This window comes from Pleurodeles waltl, chromosome 1_1, assembly GCF_031143425.1.
Source record: "Pleurodeles waltl isolate 20211129_DDA chromosome 1_1, aPleWal1.hap1.20221129, whole genome shotgun sequence".
In the NCBI taxonomy this organism is placed as follows: Eukaryota; Metazoa; Chordata; class Amphibia; order Caudata; family Salamandridae; genus Pleurodeles; species Pleurodeles waltl.
Window position 1 is genome coordinate 43388899 of NC_090436.1, and position 25486 is coordinate 43414384.

The following is a 25486-nucleotide window of genomic DNA, read 5'->3' on the forward strand; positions in this document are numbered from 1 at the left end:
GGTGGAGGCGTGAATGGTTGTCTATTTGTCTGATGCACGCAGTGGCTTGACTTGATTCCCAGCAATGGCAATGACTACTGCAGCACAAATAACACAGTTTTTGGATGGATTGCAACATATGTACCATGCTCCATAGGGGTTAGGGGTTGAGGTCGAACAGGCTTGGTAACGTTTGATCTGTGGGTGGGTTCTGTTCACATGACAGGTGTGCTCTGTTAGCAGGTGGACATTCAGGCTTTCTAGATGTGAGTTGGTATGGCTGTACATTGCAGCATGGTGTCCAAGTGAGAGGGGGGTATATGTGTATGCAAGATTGCTTGTCCTGTCTGTGCATGTTGTGCATGGAGTATATCTTCTTACTTTTGTGCCCATGATCAGTCTATTTCAGGGGTGTTGATCTGGATAGGTGGCCCTTGGGTTCCATGACAGTGCTTTGTCTGTGTTTGTCATTATTTGGCATTGTGTTGTGCGATAGCATTGGTGTTGTTGCCATGTAGTGGTCCTCAGTCGAAGCATCCAGTTGGTGTAGCTGGTGCAATGGTCATACATGCAAGAGATGTGATGTGATGTGCACATTGCAATGTTTCTGTTGTCCTGAGTGGGACTGGGTCTTCCAGTCATACCACAATGTTCAGTTTGTGAGACTGGAATCGCCTCCAAAGTTCTATCCTTGGTGTCCGTATGGCATTACACAGTCAGTCCATGTCACAATGTAGAATTTTCACTTCACGGGACAGCATTAGGTCAGTTCAGGGCCCATCAAGCAGAGAAGCTCTAGCAGGATGCAACCATGCTACACAGTCCTTGGCTCCACCCATAAGAAGTTTATCTTGCTTTCACATAACTCCTGATGTCACCAAAGGTATTCTCATCAAACCTGAATGTATATATTTGTAAATTTTAAAGACTCAATTTCAGCCCCAAAAGAGCCCACCATTAGCAAACCCCTCGGCCATGGACTTCCACAGGGTCATGAGGTGCTAAGGTGCGATGTGACATATTGATAAAAAAAAAATCACCCACCCAACGTCCGTGCATTTAAAAAACAACTAGAACACTGACCCTGTATTAACACTGTGGAACATTGTATGCACCATTTTTTCCATGTGGCTCATAAATAGTATTGCATCTTCCCTTTTTTAAAAATTCATACATATGTTTGGTATACCTCACATCCCTAAACCTTTCACATCATAGTTATCTTTCAGTTGTTTTAAAAGTTGTGTTTCTCTATAAAGTATTCACCAAACAAGAAAGAAACTCATTAAGAAGAGGGAGGCCTTTACACTCCCAAGCCCTTCTTAGCATTAAATTCCAAAACATATCAAAATTCACTAAGTAACCATTGTAAAGTACAAACAAGATAGTGTTTGCTAGACTGGTGTCTTCTCATTTGTAAAGTACAGTAAAACACCCTAATATTCTCCAGGTACTATGAGGTAACTAATTGCTTTCAAAGGCCACATATCCAAAGTATAAGTGCATAATACCAAATGTAATACCCATGCTATCTATTGTTCTACATATACAAAGTACAAGTAATTTTATGCATATCATGTAATAGTGTGTGTAGTAAAAGTACCTTTCCATTTAAAATGAGCGAGCACTGACTAGACAATGATTGATTGAGTGTTGTTGCTTACTAGAGAACTGGAGTTACTAGTCCACAAGACATCCCCAGACAGGCCTTGGACTGCTCTGCCTCGCTACCCTGAGAGAGTCAAGTGTCACAATGGATTACTTGGTTCCCAGTAAAAAAAAAATTACAGACTCCCTTTGCAAATAATAACTCCATTTATTACAGCTACCAAAAGAGAAAAACAACTTCTGAGATGTTGATGGCTCATTGACATCTTGCCACATGATGCATGCCACATAAGGAAGCAATCCCGAAGTCAGTGCTGCCTGCTTATGCTTGTGGTGTGTCTTGGTCATGCACAATGGAGAAGAGCAGCTGCAACTCTCTTGGTAAGGGGATTACTAACACCAATGCACATGGTTGATTAACCATGAAGTTCAGTTAACATGCTTTTATTGTTAGATGTCACTTGAGCCATGTGTGCATCGGTCTAAAGTCACATCAAACCACATAAGCTGTTAATTTAATGTTATGTGAAATCTATCATGTGTAGTACTGTGTATTGTTTCTTTACAAGTGCAGAGGTGCACTCTGCACCTTTAGCAATACACAATGACCACATGAGCTGTTGCATAACTATTAAGCAATATCCATAAGTAATATCCATGTATATAGTTAAACATTGTATGCTCCTAATTATGTAATTGCATTGTGCCCCTTTCTTTTACTGTTTTATGCAAACACTTGAACTAATTGCAAACTTCTGTCACCCAGCCAAACTTTTTACTGCTGAAATCATCAGTGTCTTTGCACAAGTTTTTGTCAATCTGCTGTGATAATTGCTGCTAACAGATTTGGAAATCAAACACAGATAAGATCCAGCTTATTTATAACAGTTGTCTGATTGCTCACATATCAGTAATAACATGCTTATCCGATATCCTTTGACCTATCCTTTAAGGTTGGGATGAAAGGTTGTCCACACCTTCTGCCACCACGAATTGTGATTTGTTTTTCTATTTATTTATTAGTGTGTAATCTGAATTCTGAACACCATTTTTTTTATCTTAATTTTGACAATGTGAAACTGACTAATTTGAAATGTCAACATTAGATTTTCTTATCTTCATACTATTTGTCCACTAACTCAACATGTACACACTTTTCTCTTCAACCCTTGTACCTTTGTTGGCCCTAGGAGCGTGTCTGACTCAGTATGGCTTTAAAGCAAATGAATGACCCCAGGGCTTTAATTTAGAAAACCTTTTGCCCCAAGTAGGATAATAAAAAAAAAGTCTCACATGCATGATCAGAGAGTAGTTGCTGGAAAGAAAAGTTAAGAAATGGAATTAATAAACTTGGAGGACTCATTCCAGTAGCCATGAAATCAGTTATACAGTAGGTTTTTACAGTTAACACCAGTGTAAATATGAGGCAAACGCATTACAAATAGTTCTAAATGTCCAGCGTCTATAATGTCTTCCAGCAGCAAGTCTCTCTTGTTAGCCCTATATTTGCATGTCAACAAGAATTAATTACTCCTTTGATAGAAACATCTAGTCAGTATGCTGTATTTCAAGTACCGATTTCTGTGGAACTTGGTGAGCTTACCATCCAAAGAAGCACTACTAAGAGGGATTTGGAAAGAGAAACCACAAGAGCAGTACAAGAATTGCTCTAGCTGAATAACTTTCCAGCAGTTAATCGAACAAACATTGGCAAAACCAAACAGTCTTTCCTTTGCAAGAGCTGTTGGCTTTGCCAATGTGTTTTTGCCATGTTGTTCACTAGCGTGGCTGTTTAGCATGGCTAAAGTTTAGCAGCCTAGGGGATAGTGGTGTGAAGTGTCTTAGGGTGGAAAGGTTAAGAAGGGAGTAGAGTGGAGTGACAGAGAGTGTCATGTATTGGAGTAGCATAATGTGGAGTTAAGTAGAGCTGCATACACTGGAGTGGCATGAGTAGAGAGTATTGGTGTAGAGTGCATTGGCATAGAGTGTTGAAGAGTATAGCGTTGTAGAGTGCAGTGGCATTAAGTGCATTGGCATTGAATTCAGCAGCATACAATGCAGCATCATTGAATGCAGTGGACTACTCAACGCAGTGGGGCAGAGTGGAGGGTGCAGAGTACAGTGGCATAGAGTGCAATGGTGTAGAGTACAGTGATGCAGAGTAGTATCCAGTGGTGTAGAGTGCAGTTTTAGACTGGTGTGGTGTAGAGAGCAGTAGTGAAGAGTGCAGGGGTATAGAGTAGATTGGCAAAGAGTGCATTTAACATAGAGTAGAGTGGTACAGGGTAGAGTAGTGAGGCATAGTGTAAAGCTAGTGTAGAATGCAGTGTCATAGAGTGGAATGGTGCAGAGTGCAGTGGTGTGTAGTGGTGTAAAGTGGAATAGTGCAAAGTAGAGTACATTGGGAATAGAGAGGAGAGGCGTTCAGTGGAGTATTCATGGTGTGGTAGCACACTGTCATTATATTCAACACATTTTCAATTGAAATGACAACTATGTTTGCACATACACCCAGTTTTACTAATAAAACTATCCAGTTCACAGACGAATATGTGTGGAAATTGCTTCACCTCGTTTAATGATTTGTTTTGATCATATTAAAGTATTTGTTTCCAACCCACTTCAGAAGTAACACAAAATGTGCTTCATTTGTGTGTTCATAATTCTAATATATTCTGAAATACCTGCATAGTTCATTTAAGTGTTGTTGTGTGCTAGAAAAAACTTATTCCTACCCCCAGTATCCAGCATGGTTGTCACATAAATCCTCTCACTTTGAAGTCACAGAAATAAAAGTAAACATGCACCCTTGGAAGACTGTGCATGACATTTAACTTCGGTCTTTGAATGCACAACTAATGTGACAAAATAAGAACAAGATTTAACCCCTTAGCTGCTGGGCCGTTTACCGCTACCCCTGTGCTGAGCCATTTTTTGGCTATTTGGGGTAGTTCGCGCATAGGCCTTCATAACTTTTTGTCCACGTAAGCTATCCATGCCAAATTTGCGTCCTTTTTTCCCAATATCCTAGGGATTTTAAAGGTACCCAGAGTTTGTGGTTTCCCCTGGAGGAGACCAAGAAATTAGCCAAAATAGAACAAAATATATATATATTTTTTTTTAAATTGAAAAAAGGGCTGCCGAAGAAGGCTTGTGGTTTTTCGCCTGAAAATGGCATCAACAAAGGGTTTGCGGTGCTAACATCACCAGCTTCCCAGCTTTCAGGAAAAGGCAGACTTGAATCATAAAACATTATTCTGAGACATACCCCATTTTTCCTAGTTTTTTGTGCTTTCAAACCTCCTTCCAGGTAGTGACAGAAATGGGTGTGAAGCCAACGCTGGATCCCGGAAAGGTAACTATTTTTGAAAAATAAACAAAATTCTGAATTCAGCAAAGGTTCATTTGTGTAGACCCTACAAGGATTTCCTACAGAAAATAACAGTTGAAATAAAAAAAAAAATTAAATTGAGCTGAAAACAACAGCCATTTTTCTTTATTGTTTTACTCTGTAACTTTTTCCTGCGATGTCAGATTTTTTAAAGCAATATACCGTTATGTCTGCTGGACTCTCCTGGTTGCGGGATATATAGGCCTTGTAGGTTCATCAAGAACCCTAGGTACCCAGAGCCAATAAATGAGCTGCACCCTGCAGTGGGTTTTCATTCTATACTGGGTGTACAGCAAATCATTTGCTGAAATATAAAGAGTGAAAAATAGGTATCAAGAAAACCTTTGTATTTCCAGAATGGGCTCAAGATAAGGTGTTGAGGAGCAGTGGTTATTTGCACATCTCTGAATTCTGGGGTGCCCATACTAGCATGTGAATTACAGGGCATTTCTCAAATAGACGTCTTTTTTACACACTCTCTTTTATTTGTAAGGAAAAAATGTGGAGAAAGACAAGGGGCAATAACACTTGTTTTGCTATTCTATGTTCCCCCAAGTCTCCCGATAAAAATGGTACCTCACTTGTGTGGGTATGCCTAGCGCCTGCGACAGGAAATGCCCCAAAACACAACATGGACACATCACATTTTCCCAAAGAAAACAGAGGTGTTTTTTGCAAAGTGCCTACCTGTGGATTTTGGCCTCTAGCTCAGCCGGCACTTAGGGAAACCTACCAAACCTGTGCATTTTTGAAAACTGGAGACCTAGGGGAATCCAAGATGGGGTGACTTGTGGGGCTCTCACCAGGTTCTGTTACCCAGAATCCTTTGTAAACCTCAAAATTTGGCTAAAAAAACAGGTTTTCCTCACATTTCGGTGACAGAAAGTTCTGGAATCTGAGAGGAGCCACAAATTTCCTTCCACCCAGCGTTCCCCCAAGTCTCCTGATAAAAATGATACCTCACTTTTGTGGGTAACCCTAGCGCCCGCACAGGAAATGTCCCAAAACACAACGTAGACACATCCCATTTTTTGACAGAAAACAGAGGCGTTTTTTGCAAAGTGCCTACCTGTAGATTTTGACCTCTAGCTCAGCCGGCACCTAGGGAAACCTACCAAACCTGTGCATTTTTGAAAACTAGAGACCTAGGGGAATCCAAGATGGGGTGACTTGTGGAGCTCTGACCAGGTTCTGTTACCCAGAATCCTTTGCAAACCTCAAAATTTGGCTAAAAAACACGTTTTCCTCACATTTCGGTGGCAGAAAGTTCTGGAATCTGAGAGGAGCCACAAATTTCCTTCCAGCAAGTGTTCCCCCAAGTGTCCCGATAAAAATTATACCTCACTTGTGTGGGTAGGCCTAGTGCCCGCGACAGGAATGGATCACACAAGGGTCAATGGTAGTCCTTGCATGAGGGCTACTGTTAACCCTGGAGTGATCCATTCCTGAAGCAGGCACTAGGCGCAGGCACACAAGCAGGGTTGTGTTTATATCAGGACAATTGGGGAAACACTGGGTGGTAGGAAATTTGAGGATCTCTGCTCATTCCTGTAGTTTCTGTGATAAAAAAGAATGGAAAAATAGTGGTTTTAATCAACGTTTCACTTTTGCAGGTTATTCTAGGTAAGAAAACTTTGTTAAATCCAAACACGCCACATTTATGTGGCCTGCCTTGGGTGTCTAGTTTTCAGAAATGTCTGCGTTTGGTAGGTTTCCCTATATGGCTGCCAAGCCCAGGACCAAATACTTAGGTGTCTGTCTTAAAAAACGAGGCTGTTTTGTGGTAGGTAATTTGAATGTCTCCATAATACGTTTCGGGTACTTCCCTGTTGTGGTCACTTGCCCACTCACTAAAGTGAGGCAGTTTTTCGCTGGCGGCTTAGTGGAACTTGTGGCTCCCTGTAGATCCCTGGACTTCTGTTCATTGGAATGCAAGGCAAATGTGTTTTTTAAGCACATTTTGTGATTTCAAGCGGATTCTGGGTGAAGGAAAACTGGCGAGAGCCACGCAAGTCCTGCACCCTTGGACTCCCCTGCTACTAATTTGTTAAAGTTAACCCACCACTCACACTGGTTGGTTTTAGCACCTCCAGAAATTATGGTTTCAAAGCATGAATACTTATCAAAGTATCTGAATATTGAAACCAAGCCTTCAGAAGGTGGGCCATAAAGCCATAAAGCCGCGTCCAGGCACCAACCTCTTTATGGTCCATTCACACGCCATTCACGCACAACAAACAACCGTTTCATATCACCGGCCACGGGCCCAATCCAACCAATCACTGCACTCACATTAACTTACCGCTGCCAGACAAGGGCCCATCACATTCACACGCCACAGAACGGAATAAGTTTGACTACATTTTACCACCAAGTAACTGCCTCCTTCTTCCTTAACATTACCAAATGCATGCGTAACGAACCTTTACTAATGACTCCTGTGACCGCCACCTGAGGCTCAGGAAGACATGTTTTTCATGTGCCTTTAACGCACTCTCTGTGCTAAATCCAACTCCTTCCAGTTTGTGGATGCAAGTTGGGGGTGTCCGAGTATGGCATACAAAGCGATTCCTCGAACTGAGTGAGCATATCTACCTTTGAAACTAAGGGAGACATGTATACACTCTTAAGCTGTACACATAGCCAGAAGAGCTCTCACACAGCATGTACAGCTTTATGCCATAGCGAGCTCTTTTGCTCGCAATGTACTGTCTGAAAAGGAGCCGTCCTTTGTACAGGATCGAGGACTCATCGACTGCTATATTCTTTCCAGGAGTATAGATCTCTGGAAACCTGGCAGACAAATGTTCCACGACAGGCTGAATTTTGAACAACCTGTCGTGGTCTGGATGGTCCCGGGGCAATGCAGCAGAATTGTCATTGAAATGCAGCATGCGCTGCAGTAGCAAAAACCGATCTCTGCTCATGTATGGTGCGAAGATGGGAGTTACCCAAGCCGTGCGAGTAGTCCAGTAGGACTGCAAAGTGGGTTTCTGCACTAACCCCATTTTGAGCGTAAGGCTCAAAAATATCTTCAACTCTGCCAGCGAAGTGGGAGTCCACTTGCGTGCCCTAGAAGGGGCCCTAGAGTGCCTCCACGCTCCCTTAGAAATTGGTCTGCATGCAAATTTGTTTGCTGCACAATTTTCTGAAGGAAGTCAACATCCAAAAATAGATGGATGTAGTCGACTGGCAAAAAGTTAGCTGTATCGACTTTACATCCAGCGTCACCAGTAAAAGGTGGAATTTGGGGCTGAACTAAACAAGGGGGCTGCCAAGAGAACACTCTCTCTGTGCCTGCGGCCGCAAGCACGTGCTCTCTGGGTTCGGCTAACCCAATGTGGTCCCAATGCACAGAATGTGCTTGCGAAGGGACAGCACGGCTGTCGTCATTGTCTCCTTCAGACTCACTGGAAGAGGTGTCGTCGGATGGGACCCCAAACAAACTGACACCAACGCGTTTCGACCTTTCCGGTTTTGATCTATATATATATAGAGAGAGAGAGAGAGAGAGAGAAAGCAAGACACTAACTCTACATAACTTTTTTTTTCATACATGTGTGCTTTCCCTTGGCAAAGCACTCCTGTATAAAAAAAAAAAATGGCCCCATACATGGTCATCCTAAGGGCTGACCACCAACAATTTCAATTTCATTTTTTTTAATACAATCTAGTTTTCCCGGGGGGGGGGGCAATCGGGCCCCCCTCAGAAAAACTAGATTATTTTTTTTAGCCCCAGGGTCGGCCCGTGTTCCCTGCGATTTTGTTTTTATTTTTTTGTGCTTTTTTTTTTAAATCTGGGGGGCGTGATCGCCCCCCAAAACAGTTACGTTTAAAAAATAATGCCCTCGGTGGGGGGCGGCCCTTTTACAAGGGGCCCGACCCCCCCAAAGAAGATCCCTGGTGTCTAGGGGCATTTCCTGGCCATGGATCGCAGCCGCGCTGCGATACATGGCCAGGAAACGGTGCCAGGGAGGCATTGATGGAAAGGGGAGAGTCTCCCCTTTCCATCAATGCCTCCCTGGTATCTGGGGAGGCCGTTTTGGCCTTTTTTTCCCCACCGGAGTAGAAGAGGACTCTTACCTGATCCGCTTCTGCTCCGGTGGGGAAAAAATGTGACGCCAGTGCGCCTCGTGGCACACTGATGTCACAAAGGGGCGGGAGGGGGGCAGGATGGAGACGCGGAAGTTGTTCCGTGTCTCCAACGGGGAAAAAATAAAATAAAAAAATCCTCCGCTGCATAGCACCGGAGGATTTTTAACCCCCTTCCTGGTGTCGCCCACTGGTTGTGACCCGCACCAGGGAGGTAGTGTGGGCGTCGGCCAGTGGCCGACGCCCGCACTTATGGGGTTAAAGGCCTGTTCACAGAAAGCAAGTTCAGGGAAGAATTCAGTAAACACTGTTTAGACACCAGGAGGGACGCACTGAACCTGAAGAGCCTAAAGTAGATAAAATTAGCAAGTGGAAAGCCAGAAAGTGAGCACAAAACTCCAAGGACTGGAGAGGGTCCAAAGTCACAATTCTCCTGTATTAAATGCCTACTTCATGAGATGGGGGACTTTACCAGAGGACAAAGACCCACGTCCTCTAAAAAGAGTATACAATATAAATAGAAGGTGAAGTCCCACTCAGGAGGTTCTTGAAATTGTAAAAGTACAAATGTATTTCATTGTTGTACAAGCGTTGTAGTTCCAAATATTCAAAAAGTCACTTATTTATAAATTAAAAAAAACGCAGAATCCAAGGTCCAAAAGTGATGACAAGAGAAAAAGAGAGGATCAGCCAAAAGTAAAAATGTATTTCATTGTTGTACAGACGTTGTAGTTCCAAATATTTAAAAAGTCACTTATTTATAAATAAAACAAAACGCAGAATCCAAGGTCCAAAAGTGATGACAAGAGAAAAAGAGAGGATCAGCCAACACGTGTTTCGCCCCCTCTGGCTTGATATGAGCCGGGGCTTTCTCAAGGCTTATTTAGAGTGCACGAAATCAAAACGCCGTACAAATACAGTCAAAAACAGAGAAAAGGTGACTTTTTGAATATTTGGAACTACAACGCCTGTACAACAATGAAATAAATTTTTACTTTTACAATTTCAAGAACTTCCTGAGTGGGACTTCACCTTCTATTTATATTGGAAAGCCAGAAAGTGGTGCTAAAGTAGACATCTGCTGCAAGAGATGTGTTGTTGTAAAACTACAAAGCCAATGGTAATCAATGAGCAGAATGTATTCCTACGTCAACTTTCTGAAAGACCCCAAGATGTCTTTAAGCTGCTACCTAAAAAGGTTGAGGAGGCGACAAACACTGAGGTGTGCTGTACGTTTCCTTTGATCTTCACTGTAATGGTATTTGTGTTGTCATGGAGAAAAGGGATAAGTGCCTAAACTGTTAATAAATGGTACGCATGCATGGTTGAAAGGTCAATTTGGTAGTATTGTATGATTAAATCCTATCAATGTTAGCAAAAGGAAAGTTGAAATTTTGAATGCAAAAGACATCCCTGATCCCGATAAAGATTTGTTGCACTGTAAGAGTCTTGCTTCATCCCAGGTCAGAGAATCACCTAACATTAGGTACTCTTAAGACAAATAGCTCTCTATCTGGTGTAAGTTCTTCTCACATTCTTGCCAAGATTGGCCTAAATAACTCAACTAAATACAATTAAGTAGAAGAAGAGGAAGATTCTTCAACGCTTACCACCAACGCATTTCTGAACGCCATAATAAGCATGCATAACACTTCCTTCCTGCTCTTGTTGCTACAGCATGTCTATCCTTACTTCGACTTGGAGTGGAGGTGGCAGAACTTCAGAGTTTTGCAATACACGCAGGATGTTATTTCTTTGTTTCTTCTCTGAAGTAAAATAGTTGCCCTGATTTCACACGAATAGTTGAAAACCAGCCTTATACAGAGTCCTTTCTGAGATGGTGGTCAGGCAATTAGAACCTAAATGATCCCAAATTATATGTTTTGGGAGGTTCAGTTGTGAATATGAACCTGGTAGTTCCCCTGGAACCCAGGCAAGCACAGGTAGTACCAACTTATCGCATCAAGCAGAAGGAACAGCCAGGCGATGACCCACAAATCTTCCTCAATTTAGATGGAGAGAATGCACATTAGACACCAGACACAGTCAGGAATATAATTTATATTTTTCATTGATTTTCTGGTACTCTTTTCCCTAAAAGGACACACACTCACACTGCCACTCACTCCCACTGACTCTAACTCTCTATTTCTTTCTCTCTCTCTTTATCTCTCTCTCTTGTAAAAGTTTTATTAAAAGCCAAATTTTACTTAAGAATATGTGTAAAAACATAATTGTAGATCTAATAATTGTGGTGCATAATAGAAACCTGCAACATGTAAACACTATGACAATAGACAACAGAGTATAGGAAAGAATCTGGTGGAATCTTTACATTTAGCCTCAGCAGATGTCTACTTAAGCACCAAAATATTGCCATAAGTAGTATCTGGCCTCCATCATACCTAAGCATTGTTTGTGTTTTTTCAAATCAGAGCTGGCCCTGCAGGAAAGGCTGATCTCCACCTTTGTTGGGGTGAGTGCCCAAAGACGTGAGATAGGAATGAGGCTGTTTCTCATAACTGTGTTCAACTTCTCTCCCCAAGAGACACCCTTTACACAACATTTTCAACTTTATATAGAGAAAAATTAATCCATCATTCATGATGTGATGTGGGAATGAAACTGTGGGACCTCGCTTGCAGATCCATGCAAAAGTCACTGTGGTTTCTCTAGATTTCACACTTTTTTAATAAATGAACAAACACCCAAAGTGCACTATTAAAGCATAATAAACAGTAATATACTATACATGCATGGTTAGGAAATAGCAGTTGCTACCGTTTGTTCAGTCATAGCTGTGTGTACCAGAATGTGTTCAAATGATGATAAAGAAAAGAAAAGAAATAGCAGTTCCACATTAGTGAATATATTTAGCGTTAGAACTCCAGTGTTCATAATAAGCAAGCACATGTATTGAGGGTGCTCAGGGGCAGAAATAAGGTAAAACCTACAACTAAATCTAAGAAATAGGGGATTTTTTTATATGATGTCTGATCCTCCTCGTGACATATAAAAGGGAGTGGTTGGAAATGAAAGCTTCACCCCAATGTGTTTTGCTCTTGGATTTGTTTTTGATTATGATTGTCAACTCCATTTCTACTTTTGTCCCTGATTTGTTTTCTATACAAGTTTGTACCATCTGCTTCCCAGATCATTTTAGACTCTGTCCTGGTACAGCTCAGTTCTTTTCTCCTTACAGATGTCAGGAGATTGGTGCCATGCTGTAGTTCATAAATGTAATCTTCAATTTTAATCAATAACAACAAGGATTGCCAAATAGGTTTTCCCTTTTTGTGTTTGTTCTCCTGCAGTTACCTTTGAAAGAAGACCCTTGTTACTTATAGTGTATACATATTTGTGCATCATGGCTACTGTAGAAGTATCCCTTACCTCAGAGAAACTAAAAGGTCACTTGAAAGACCTTAACCACATCCTAAACTTGACAGTATTGAATTAAAAAAGAATTATATATTTGTGCCTACCGTCCCCTCCCATTGGTCAAACCAGTGTAGATACCCCCAAATTAGTGTTGTTTTTTTTTTTTTTTATTATTGAATTTTGTTTTGTGAGTTGCAGTTAACCCAGTGGTAATGTCGTCTTCTGTACTCTAGGTTTAGTAAAACGTACGTGGTGGAGAGTTCGTTCACTCATGAGCATGGATTCACCCTGGACGCAGAGGCTGAAGTGTCTTTTAAGGTTGGCGTCCCATTCATTGCCGAAGGGGGAGTCAAGATTGACATCAGTACAGCCACCACACACAACTGGAACTTCTCTAAAGTCAACCGGACTGAGGTGCTTCTAGATCTACTTTATTGCTTTCATAGTTCTAGCCATCTTCGACTGTTTACGTCTTGATAAGGAAACCTATAATTTTGTCTTTCTTTGTTATCTCAGCACCTACTTTAACATTTCAACGCAATATAAATGGGTCAAACTTATTTCGCTACCATTAAGCATATTCACAAGTGTGTCCAATGACTTGGTTATAACCTGTTATAACCAAAGTTGCTACTGTAGCAACAGGTGGGATACACAACTTACTTTTAACTGACCTTAAATCTCACTTGTATCATGGAAATGTGGTAGTGGGTTAGTGACTGGCTCCTGTTGAGCCTGAGTGAAGTGTTGGTTTCCTTTATTGTGTGTCACAAAAGAATATTGAGGCAGTTATATGATGGATGTGTTTAGAAATGAGTGTAACATCACCAGTCACATCTCTAGAATGATTTTCTGAAGGGCACACAATGGGCCACAGATAAATCTGGCAGGGCCACCTGCAAAGGGCAATCATGAAGAGAGTGTGTGTCTGTGTGCAAGTTACCCAACGTTACCTTACCACCATGATTATCACCACTAACTTACTGCCACAATTACCACAATCATTTTCACCATCTCCATTACTACCTCCACCATTTCTCTCACTAATATTACCACCACTAGTATCATGATAAGGATCATCAGTTTGTGACCACCACCATTACCAATACCTAGCCCCCTTACCACAATCACCACTGTCGCTACCACTGCCGTTGCCATTATTGCCACCTCCAGCACTATCACCACCACTATCAACTTTGCCAATATCACCATAAACACTACTAAAACAATGTTACTACTATTACCATCAGGTGAGAAATGTGGTTGTTGGTTGACTAGGGTGTGAGCTCTGGTCAAGCAACAACCACAATCCCTTGTAGAATAAACCACAAAAAGTCATTCAGTTAACCTGTGTTTAACCCTGGGTAGCTGGGCAGAAAAAGCAGTCAGACTTAACTTAGAGGTAATGTGCAAAGTATTTATGCAGAACACAAATAGTAATGAAGTGAAAACACAACACAAGAAAAATCCCAAACCAAAATTGTGAAAAATAATTTGACACCAAAATGACAAAAATCCAATCAGAAGAACCGGAATTATGAATTTAAAAATGTTAATGCTCAAAATGGAGCCTAACTGAACAAATCACTAACCCCAGACATCTCGTTGCACAAGACTGGGTCAAAGTCGAAAGTTAAGGCAGACGGCGATAAAGCGATGTCTGGATTCAAGAAGTGGTTGGGTGCTTACCTTTGGACTTGGAAAAATATCTGAAGAAAAATGTCTGAGAAGATAAAGGGCAATGCTGCAGGAGGTAAGCAAGTAGAGAGGGTCGTCGTCAGATGGCCTTGGGTCGAAGTTGTGGTGAAGATTTCTATGTTCTAACTTAGTCGCGAAAATGGAAGTTGTAAAACTCCAGCGGGATGGAGCAGAGGGCTGTAGCCGAAGACAGTTCTATGATGTCGGATACCCCTTTGTCGAAGGACTTCGGAAATGGATTTTCTGCTGCAGAGGAGACTGTAGTGGGAGAAGCCTCAAAGTCAATCTGACTGGTGATGCACCTCCGGCAAATAGGTTTGCAAGTTTGTCTTGGTTTCCTCCTGGTTCTCAGAGCATTTTTTGGCCACATTTTTTTTTTACGTCTTCAGTTTTGGACATTGGCCATCTGGACACCTTTAGCACCACAACCAATGATCTAGGGCAAGTGGAACACCTCTTGGTGGTACAGGGCTCACTAAGGTTGGGTCCAGGTGTGGGTTCAAGATGGTAGGAGCTTTTTATGTCCCTGGCTCTGAACAGGAGGCCAGCAAACTAGCCCTTCGAGTCACATCTGGTAGTCCTGGTAGCAGGTGTAAAGGCAGGGCTGGCCTCTGAGAGTTCAAGGCAGGCTCCAGGCAGAAAAGCAGTCCTTCCAGGTACAACAGCCATCTGGCAGAGTGCACACCAGGTCATAGCAGCAGACAGTCTTCTGAGAGTCCTTCCACACGTCTAGTAGTGAACTGAAGAGTGGGTCTGAAGGTCCTATTTTTATACACTGGTGTTCTTCTGGAAGGTGGGAGAAGCTTTTGGAAAGGTTCTTCATAGTGCATGGAATTTCCTGACTTTCCTGCCCTAACAATATAGGGTTGTTTGTCCCTTTGTGTGGAGGCGAAGCACAGGCTATTCGGGTATAAGTGGGACTATGCTTAGTTTTACCCCTATCCTACCAGCAGATATCCCATTTCAGGTAAACCTAATGCTCCTATTGTGTGACTGTCTAAGTGTAACTCACAAAGTCTAACTGTCAACTGCACCCAGTCATGTGACCCAAGACAGACTTCAGTCACGAAGGGCTAATGGCAGGCAAATGCTACCTTTTTAAAAGTGGTGTTTTCAAAATTGTAATGAAAAATCAAATTTCACCATTAAAGCGGGTTTTATAGGTATCAAACATGCTGTATTTAGCTGCTCCCAATTAAGAATTACAGCTTATTGTAGGAGGCTGGACTGGCTTGTAGTGATTACCAAGGGGTACTTGGACCTTGCACCAGGCCCAGTTATCCCTTATTAGTGTATAGGGTGTCTAGCAGCTTAGGCTGATAGATAATGGTAGCTTAGCAGAGCAGCTTAGGCTGAACTAGGAGACGTGTGAAGCTACTACAGTACCACTTAGTGTCATATGCACAATATCATAAGAAAACACAATACACAGTTATACTAAAAATAAAGGTACTTTATTTTTATGACAATATGCCAAAGTATCTTAGAGTGTACCCTCAGTGAGAGGATAGGAAATATACACAAGATATATATACACAATAGCAAAAATATGCAGTATAGTCTTAGAAAACACTGCAAACAATGTATAGTTACAATAGGATGCAATGGGGAAACATAGGGATAGGGGCAACACAAACCATATACTCCAAAAGTGGAATGCGAACCACGAATGGACCCCAAACCTATGTGACCTTGTAGAGGGTCGCTGGGACTATTAGAAAATAGTGAGAGTTAGAAAAATAACCCTCCCCAAGACCCTGAAAAGTGAGTGCAAAGTGCACTAAAGTTCCCCTAAGGACAAAATAGTCGTGTTAGAGGGAAAATGCAAGGAAAACACAAATCAGCAATGCAACAACGATGGATTCCTGACTGAGGGTACCTGTGGAACAAGGGGACCAAGTCCAAAACTCACAAGCAACTCGGAGATGGGCAGATGCCCAAGAAATGCCAGTGGTTGGTACAAAGAAGCTCTTACTAGGCTGAAGAACTGTGAATACTGCAGGAACGACAAGGGCTAGAGACTTCCCCTTTGGAGGATGGATCCCCCACGCCTTGGAGAGTCGTGCAGAAGTGTTTTCCCACCGGATGGACGCCAACAAGCCTTGCTACACGCAAATCGTGCGTTTGGCGTTTTTGGACGCTGCTGGGGCCCAGGAGGGACCAGGAGGTCGCAAATTGGACCTGCAGAGAGAGGGGACGTCGAGCAAGACAAAGAGCCCTCACTGAAGCAGGTAGCACCCGGAGAAGTGCCAGAAACAGGCACTACGAGGATGCGTGAAACGGTGCTCGCCGAAGTTGCACAAAAGAGTCCCACGTCGCCGGAGACCAACTTAGAAAGTCGTGCAATGCAGGTTAGAGTGCCGTGGACCCAGGCTTGGCTGTGCACGAAGGATTTCCGCCGGAAGTGCACAGGGGCCGGAGTAGCTTGCAAAGTCGCGGTTCCCAGCAATGCAGCCCAGCGAGGTGAGGCAAGGACTTACCTCCACCAAACTTGGGCTGAAGAGTCACTGGACTGTGGGGGTCACTTGGACGGTGTCGCTGGATTCGAGGGACCTCGCTCGTCGTGCTGAGAGGAGACCCAAGGGACCGGTAATGCAGCTTTTTGGTGCCTGCGGTTGCAGGGGGAAGATTCCGTCGACCCACGGGAGATTTCTTCGGAGCTTCTGGTGCAGAGAGGAGGCAGACTACCCCCACAGCATGCACAAGCAGGAAAACAGTCGAGAAGGCGGCAGGATCAGCGTTACAGAGTTGCAGTAGTCGTCTTTGCTACTATGTTGCAGGTTTGCAGGCTTCCAGCGCGGTCAGCGGTCGATTCCTTATCAGAAGGTGAAGAGAGAGATGCAGAGGAACTCGGCTGAGCTCATGCATTCGTTATCTAAAGTTTCCCCAGAGACAGAGACCCTAAATAGCCAGAAAAGAGGGTTTGGCTACCTAGGAGAGAGGAAAGGCTACTAACACCTGAAGGAGCCTATCAGCAGGAGTCTCTGACGTCACCTGGTGGCACTGGCCACTCAGAGCAGTCCAGTGTGCCAGCAGCACCTCTGTTTCCAAGATGGCAGAGGTCTGGAGCACACTGGAGGAGCTCTGGACACCTCCCAGGGGAGGTGCAGGTCAGGGGAGTGGTCACTCCCCTTTCCTTTGTCCAGTTTCGCGCCAGAGCAGGGGCTAAGGGGTCCCTGAACCGGTGTAGACTGGCTTATGCAGAATTGGGCACATCTGTGCCCAACAAAGCATTTCCAGAGGCTGGGGGAGGCTACTCCTCCCCTGCCTTCACACCATTTTCCAAAGGGAGAGGGTGTCACACCCTCTCTCAGAGGAAGTTCTTTGTTCTGCCATCCTGGGCCAGGCATGGCTGGACCCCAGGAGGGCAGCTGCCTGTCTGAGGGGTTGGCAGCAGCAGCTGCAGAGAAACCCCAGGAAGGGCAGTCTGGCAGTACCAGGGTCTGTGCTACAGACCACTGGGATCATGGAATTGTACCAACAATGCCAGGATGGCATAGAGGGGGCAATTCCATGATCATAGACATGTTACATGGCCATATTCGGAGTTACCATGGTGAAGCTACATATAGGTAGTGACCTATATGTAGTGCACGCGTGTAATGGTGTCCCCGCACTCACAAAGTTCAGTGAATTGGCTCTGAACAATGTGGGGGCACCTTGGCTAGTGCCAGGGTGCCCTCACACTAAGTAACTTTGCACCTAACCTTTACCAGGTAAAGGTTAGACATATAGGTGACTTATAAGTTACTTAAGTGCAGTGTAAAATGGCTGTGAAATAACGTGGACGTTATTTCATTCAGGCTGCAGTGGCAGGCCTGTGTAAGAATTGTCAGAGCTCCCTATGGGTGGCAAAAGAAATGCTGCAGCCCATAGGGATCTCCTGGAACCCCAATACCCTGGGTACCTCAGTACCATATACTAGGGAATTATAAGGGTGTTCCAGTAAGCCAATGTAAATTGGTAAAAATAGTCACTAGCCTGTCAGTGACAATTTAGAAAGCAATGAGAGAGCATAACCACTGAGGTTCTGATTAGCAGAGCCTCAGTGAGACAGTTAGTCACTACACAGGTAACACATTCAGGCACACTTATGAGCACTGGGGCCCTGGGTTACCAGGGTCCCAGTGACACATACAACTAAAACAACATATATACAGTGAAGAATGGGGGTAACATGCCAGGCAAGATGGTACTTTCCTACACAACCCCCCCCAAATGAAGGACAATAAGACTAGCCATGACCTGATGAGTCTTCATTGTCTAAGTGGAAATATCTGGAGAGTCCATCTGCATTGGAGTGGCTACTCCCAGGTCTATGTTCCACTGTATAGTCCATTCCCTGTAGGGATATGGACCACCTCAACAATTTAGGGTTTTCACCTTTCATTTGTTTTAGCCAAAGTAGAGGTTTGTGGTCTGTCTGAACAATGAAGTGAGTGCCAAACAGGTATGGCCTCAACTTCTTCAGAGCCCAGACCACAGCAAAGGCCTCCCTCTCAATGGCAGACCAAAGCTTTTCTCTAGGGGTCAACCTCCTACTAATAAAAGCAACAGGTTGATCCTGGCCCTCAGAATTAAGTTGTGATAGGACTGCCCCTACTCCTAATTCAGATGCATCAGTTTGGACATAGAATTTTTTAGAGTAACAAGGGCTTTTCAGGACAGGTGCAGAGCACATGGCCTGCTTCAGCTCCTCAAAAGCTTTCTGACAGCTTGCTGTCCATAATACCTTTTTAGGCATTTTCTTGGATGTGAGGTCATTAAGAGGGGCTGCAATGGAGCCATAGTTCTTAATGAACCTCCTGTAATACCCAGTGAGGCCTAGGAAGGCTCTCACCTGAGTCTGAGTGGTAGGGGGAACCCAATCAATAATAGTTTGGATTTTCCCCTGAAGTGGTGCAATCTGTTCCCCACCAACAAGGTGTCCCAGATAAACCACCTTACCCTGCCCTATCTGGCACTTTGAAGCCTTGATAGTGAGGCCTGTCTTTTGCAGGGCCTCCAAAACTTTCCATAGGTGGACCAGGTGATCATCCCAGCTGGAGCTAAATACAGCTATATCATCCAAATATGCTTCACTGAAAGCTTCCAGCCCTTGCAGGACTGTGTTCACCAACCTCTGAAAAGTGGCAGGTGCATTTTTCAAACCAAAAGGCATTACAGTAAACTGGTAATGTCCACCAATGGTAGAAAATGCAGTCTTAGGTTTAGCATCTTCTGACAATTTGATCTGCCAATACCCTGCAGTCAAATCAAAAGTGCTTAGATACTTGGCAGATGCCAGTGTATCTATGAGCTCATCTGCCCTGGGTATAGGGTGAGCATCAGTTTTGGTTACCAAGTTGAGACCTCTATAGTCTACACAAAACCTCATTTCCTTCTTTCCATCTTTAGAATTGGGTTTTGGTACCAGTACCACAGGAGAAGCCCATGGACTGTCAGAGTGCTCAACTACTCCTAGTTCCAACATTTTCTGAACTTCTTGCTTTATGCAGTCCCTGACATGGTCAGGCTGCCTATAGATCTTACTTTTGACAGGTAAACTGTCTCCAGTATCTATAGTGTGCTCACACCAAGAAGTGGTGCCTGGCACAATGGAGAAGAGTTCTGAAAATTGTCCTAGGAGATTTATGCAATTATCTTTCTGCTCAGCAGTAAGACAATCAGCCAAAACTACACCTTCCACAAGAGCATCTTGTTCTGTGGAAGAGAAGAGATCAGGTAGAGGATCACTGTCTTCTTCCTGTCCCTCATCTGTTGCCATGAGCAGGGTGAGATCAGCCCTGTCATAGTAGGGTTTCAGGCGGTTGACATGGAGCACCCTAAGGGGACTCCTGGCAGTGCCTAAGTCAACCAAGTAGGTGACTTCACCCTTCTTTTCAACAATTGTGTGGGGTCCACTCCATTTATCTTGGAGTGCTCTTGGGGCCACAGGCTCCAAGACCCACACTTTCTGCCCTGGTTGGTACTGAACCAAAACAGCCTTCTGATCATGCCATTGCTTCTGGAGCTCTTGGCTGGCCTGAAGGTTTTTACTGGCCTTTTTCATGTACTCAGCCATCCTTGATCTGAGGCCAAGTACATAATCCACAATATCCTGTTTAGGAGCTTTTAAAGGTTGTTCCCAACCCTCCTTTACAAGTGTGAGTGGACCCCTAACAGGGTGTCCAAAAAGAAGTTCAAAGGGGCTGAAGCCCACTCCTTTTTGGGGTACCTCCCTGTAGGCAAAAAGGAGGCATGGTAGAAGGATATCCCATCTCCTGCGGAGTTTTTCAGGGAGTCCCATAATCATGCCTTTGAGAGTTTTATTAAATCTCTCTACCAGTCCATTTGTTTGTGGATGATAGGGTGTTGTGAACTTGTAAGTTACACCACACTCCTTCCACATGGCCTTTAAGTATGCAGACATGAAATTGCTTCCTCTGTCTGATACTACTTCCTTTGGGAAGCCCACCCTGGAAAATATTCCCAGGAGGGCCTTTGCCACTGCAGGTGCTGTAGTGGTCCTTAAAGGAATAGCTTCAGGATATCTTGTGGCATGGTCCACTACCACCAAGATAAACCTATTGCCTGAAGCAGTAGGAGGGTCAAGGGGGCCAACTATGTCAACCCCTACCCTTTCAAAGGGAACCCCAACCACAGGCAGTGGGATAAGGGGTGCCTTTGGAGTGCCACCTGTTTTGCCACTGGCTTGACAGGTTTCACAGGACTTACAAAATTCTTTTGTGTCCTCAGACATCCTAGGCCAATGAAACAATGGTACCAATCTGTCCCAAGTTTTCACTTGACCCATGTGCCCAGCTAAGGGAATGTCATGTGCCAGTGTTAGGAGGAACTTTCTGTACTCCTGAGGAATCACTAATCTCCTGGCAGCTCCAGGTTTAGGATCCCTATGCTCAGTGTACAAGAGGTTGTCCTCCCAGTAAACTCTGTGAGAGTCACTGACATCCCCATTAGCCTGTTTGACAGCTTGCTGTCTGAGACCCTCTAATGTGGGACAGGTTTGCTGTGCCACACTCAGCTCCTCTCTGGCAGGCCCCCCTTCACCCAAAAGCTCAGCAGTGTCTGCTTCCAGCTCCTCTGGTGTAGGTTCTGCACAGGGAGGGAATTCTTCTTCCTCAGAAGTTGAATCCACTGTAGAGGGAGGGATAGTAGGAAGTGGTTTGCTTCTACTAACCCTAGCTTTAGGGAGCACTTGGTCCATTGTTCCAGGATCCAAGCTTCCCTGTCCTTTTTGCTTTTTGGCCTGAGCCCTTGTCAAAGCCAAAATATGCCCTGGGATGCCCAGCATTGCTGCATGGGCCTCCAACTCCACATCTGACCAAGCTGATGTCTCCAAATCATTCCCTAATAGACAGTCTACAGGTAAATCTGAAGCTACCACAACTTTCTTTGGACCAGATACCCCCCCCCAGTTGAGATTTACAACAGCCATGGGGTGGCTTTGTGTTATGTTGTGAGCATCGGTTACTTGGTACTGGTGTCCAAGTATGTGTTGTTCAGGGTGCACCAGTTTCTCAATCACCATTGTGACACTGGCACCTGTGTCCCTGTAGGCCTGGACCTCAACACCATTTATTAGGGTTAGTTGCTTGTACTTCTCCAAGTTATGGGGGCAAGCAACCAAAGTGGCTAAGTCAATAGCCCCTTCAGAGACTAAAGTAGCCTCTGTGGTCTCCCTAATTAGACCAACCCCAACTAAATTACCAAAAGTGAGCCCAGCTACTCCCTTGGATTGGCTATTAGTAGGTTTGCTCCCACCACCACTGCTATTAGTAGGGACACTAGGTGTAGCAGTAGGGGTTGTAGTGGTAGGAGCTGTGGTGCCTTTCTTTGGATAACTGGGATCTGTTGTCCAATGGCCTTTTATCTTACATAAATAGCACCATGGTTTCTTTTCCTTGTTCTGATTAAAGGAGGATTTGGACCCACCACCCCCACCAGAGTGTTTTTGTGGGCCTGATGAAGACTCATTTTTAGATTTGTCCCCACCCTTGTCAGAAGACTTACCATCCTTCTTTTTGTTGCCATCTTTGTCACCCCCTGTATGATCTTTTCTGTTCACTCTTGTTCTGACCCATTTGTCTGCCTTCTTTCCCAATTCTTGGGGAGAGGTCAGATCAGAGTCCACCAAGTACTGGTGCAACAAATCAGACACACAATTATTAAGAATATGCTCTCTCAGGATCAAGTTATACAGGCTGTCATAATCAGTAACTTTACTGCCATGTAACCACCCCTCCAAGGCCTTCACTGCCTGGTCAATGAAATCAACCCAGTCTTGTGAAGACTCCTTTTTGGTATCTCTGAACTTTATCCTGTACTGTTCAGTGGTTAAGCCATAACCATCCAGGAGTGCATTCTTAAGAACTTGGAAATTGTTAGCATCATTTTCTTTTACAGTAAGGAGCCTATCCCTACCTTTTCCAGTAAATGATAGCCATAGGATAGCAGCCCACTGCTTTTGAGGGACATCCTGTACAGCACAGGCCCTCTCAAGTGCAGCAAACCACTTGTTAATGTCATCCCCCTCCTTATAAGGGGGAACTATCTTGTGCAGATTCCTAGAATCATGCTCTTTTGCAGGATGACTATGGGGAATACTGCTGCTGCCACCATGGGTATCTAAACCCAACTTCTGTCTTTCCCTCTCTACTTCTAAAGTCTGTCTATCCAAATCCAGCTGTTGCTTCTTGAGCTTCAGTCTGGTTTGTTCCACTCTCAATCTATTGAGCTCCCTTTCTAACAATCTGTCATCAGGGTGGGTGGGAGGGACATTTCTAGATACAGAGGTATGATGGGAATGAACAGAAGGAGACCTGTCCCTTACAGAGGGCACCCTAACAGCTTGGCTACCAGTATAATGTGAGAGCACACCATTAGTATGGAGTGATTCAACCTCTGTACCAACTATGCTAGACTGTCTAGTAATGGGCAGGCTGAGAAGTTTCTTTCCTGAACCTTTTCCTGGGGGAGTCCCTGGATCAGATTGAGAACCATTAGCTACTTTTTCTACAGATTGGGCACTTATGGCCTTATCCTGTACTCTAAGCATATTAATTAACAGTTCTAAAGAAGGATTCTTCCCTACACTCAAACCTCTCTCTATGCAGAGACTCCTTGCTCCTTTCCAGCTAAGGTGATCATATGCAAGTTTGGACAGTTCAACATTTTGGCCTGTGCCAGACATTTTTAGAGAGAGTTAAAGTGATAGACAAAGAGAAAAAAGTTTTCAGAACTTTTTGGAAAGACAGAAAAAAACTTTTTAAACTTTTAAGAACTTTTTGAAAGTTTAGAAGTACTTTTCAGCACTTAGAAAAGAGTGAAAAGAGGAAATGCAAAACTTTTTGGCTATGTGTATATACACTGACCTTGTTTTGTATATTTTTCTCTTATGAAAAGTACAATGACAAGAGTGGTAAGTAGTCTCAAGCACTTATCCCACCACTGCACAACCAATGTAGGAGGCTGGACTGGCTTGTAGTGAGTACCAAGGGGTACTTGCACCTTGCACCAGGCCCAGTTATCCCTTATTAGTGTATAGGGTGTCTAGCAGCTTAGGCTGATAGATAATGGTAGCTTAGCAGAGCAGCTTAGGCTGAACTAGGAGACGTGTGAAGCTACTACAGTACCACTTAGTGTCATATGCACAATATCATAAGAAAACACAATACACAGTTATACTAAAAATAAAGGTACTTTATTTTTATGACAATATGCCAAAGTATCTTAGAGTGTACCCTCAGTGAGAGGATAGGAAATATACACAAGATATATATACACAATAGCAAAAATATGCAGTATAGTCTTAGAAAACAGTGCAAACAATGTATAGTTACAATAGGATGCAATGGGGAAACATAGGGATAGGGGCAACACAAACCATATACTCCAAAAGTGGAATGCGAACCACGAATGGACCCCAAACCTATGTGACCTTGTAGAGGGTCGCTGGGACTATTAGAAAATAGTGAGAGTTAGAAAAATAACCCTCCCCAAGACCCTGAAAAGTGAGTGCAAAGTGCACTAAAGTTCCCCTAAGGACAAAATAGTCGTGTTAGAGGGAAAATGCAAGGAAAACACAAATCAGCAATGCAACAACGATGGATTCCTGACTGAGGGTACCTATGGAACAAGGGGACCAAGTCCAAAACTCACAAGCAACTCGGAGATGGGCAGATGCCCAAGAAATGCCAGCGGTTGGTACAAAGAAGCTCTTACTAGGCTGAAGAACTGTGAATACTGCAGGAACGACAAGGGCTAGAGACTTCCCCTTTGGAGGATGGATCCCCCACGCCTTGGAGAGTCGTGCAGAAGTGTTTTCCCGCCGGATGGACGCCAACAAGCCTTGCTACACGCAAATCGTGCGTTTGGCGTTTTTGGACGCTGCTGGGGCCCAGGAGGGACCAGGAGGTCGCAAATTGGACCTGCAGAGAGAGGGGACGTCGAGCAAGACAAAGAGCCCTCACTGAAGCAGGTAGCACCCGGAGAAGTGCCAGAAACAGGCACTACGAGGATGCGTGAAACGGTGCTCGCCGAAGTTGCACAAAGGAGTCCCACGTCGCCGGAGACCAACTTAGAAAGTCGTGCAATGCAGGTTAGAGTGCCGTGGACCCAGGCTTGGCTGTGCACGAAGGATTTCCGCCGGAAGTGCACAGGGGCCGGAGTAGCTTGCAAAGTCGCGGTTCCCAGCAATGCAGCCCAGCGAGGTGAGGCAAGGACTTACCTCCACCAAACTTGGGCTGAAGAGTCACTGGACTGTGGGGGTCACTTGGACGGTGTCGCTGGATTCGAGGGACCTCGCTCGTCGTGCTGAGAGGAGACCCAAGGGACCGGTAATGCAGCTTTTTGGTGCCTGCGGTTGCAGGGGGAAGATTCCGTCGACCCACGGGAGATTTCTTCGGAGCTTCTGGTGCAGAGAGGAAGCAGACTACCCCCACAGCATGCACAAGCAGGAAAACAGTCGAGAAGGCGGCAGGATCAGCGTTACAGAGTTGCAGTAGTCGTCTTTGCTACTATGTTGCAGGTTTGCAGGCTTCCAGCGCGGTCAGCGGTCGATTCCTTATCAGAAGGTGAAGAGAGAGATGCAGAGGAACTCGGCTGAGCTCATGCATTCGTTATCTAAAGTTTCCCCAGAGACAGAGACCCTAAATAGCCAGAAAAGAGGGTTTGGCTACCTAGGAGAGAGGAAAGGCTACTAACACCTGAAGGAGCCTATCAGCAGGAGTCTCTGACGTCACCTGGTGGCACTGGCCACTCAGAGCAGTCCAGTGTGCCAGCAGCACCTCTGTTTCCAAGATGGCAGAGGTCTGGAGCACACTGGAGGAGCTCTGG

The 25486-nt window shown here is 44.3% G+C and overlaps 1 protein-coding gene across 1 annotated transcript in view; it reads left to right on the forward strand.

The window, feature by feature from the left end:
- LOC138290046 (uncharacterized) overlaps nt 1–25486 on the forward strand; it is a 251644-nt gene that overhangs the window by 219679 nt on the left and 6479 nt on the right. The window contains exon 8 of the mRNA XM_069230220.1: nt 12685–12865. Within this exon, the coding sequence (XP_069086321.1) occupies nt 12685–12865 (181 nt within the window). The remainder of the gene's footprint in view (nt 1–12684; nt 12866–25486) is intronic.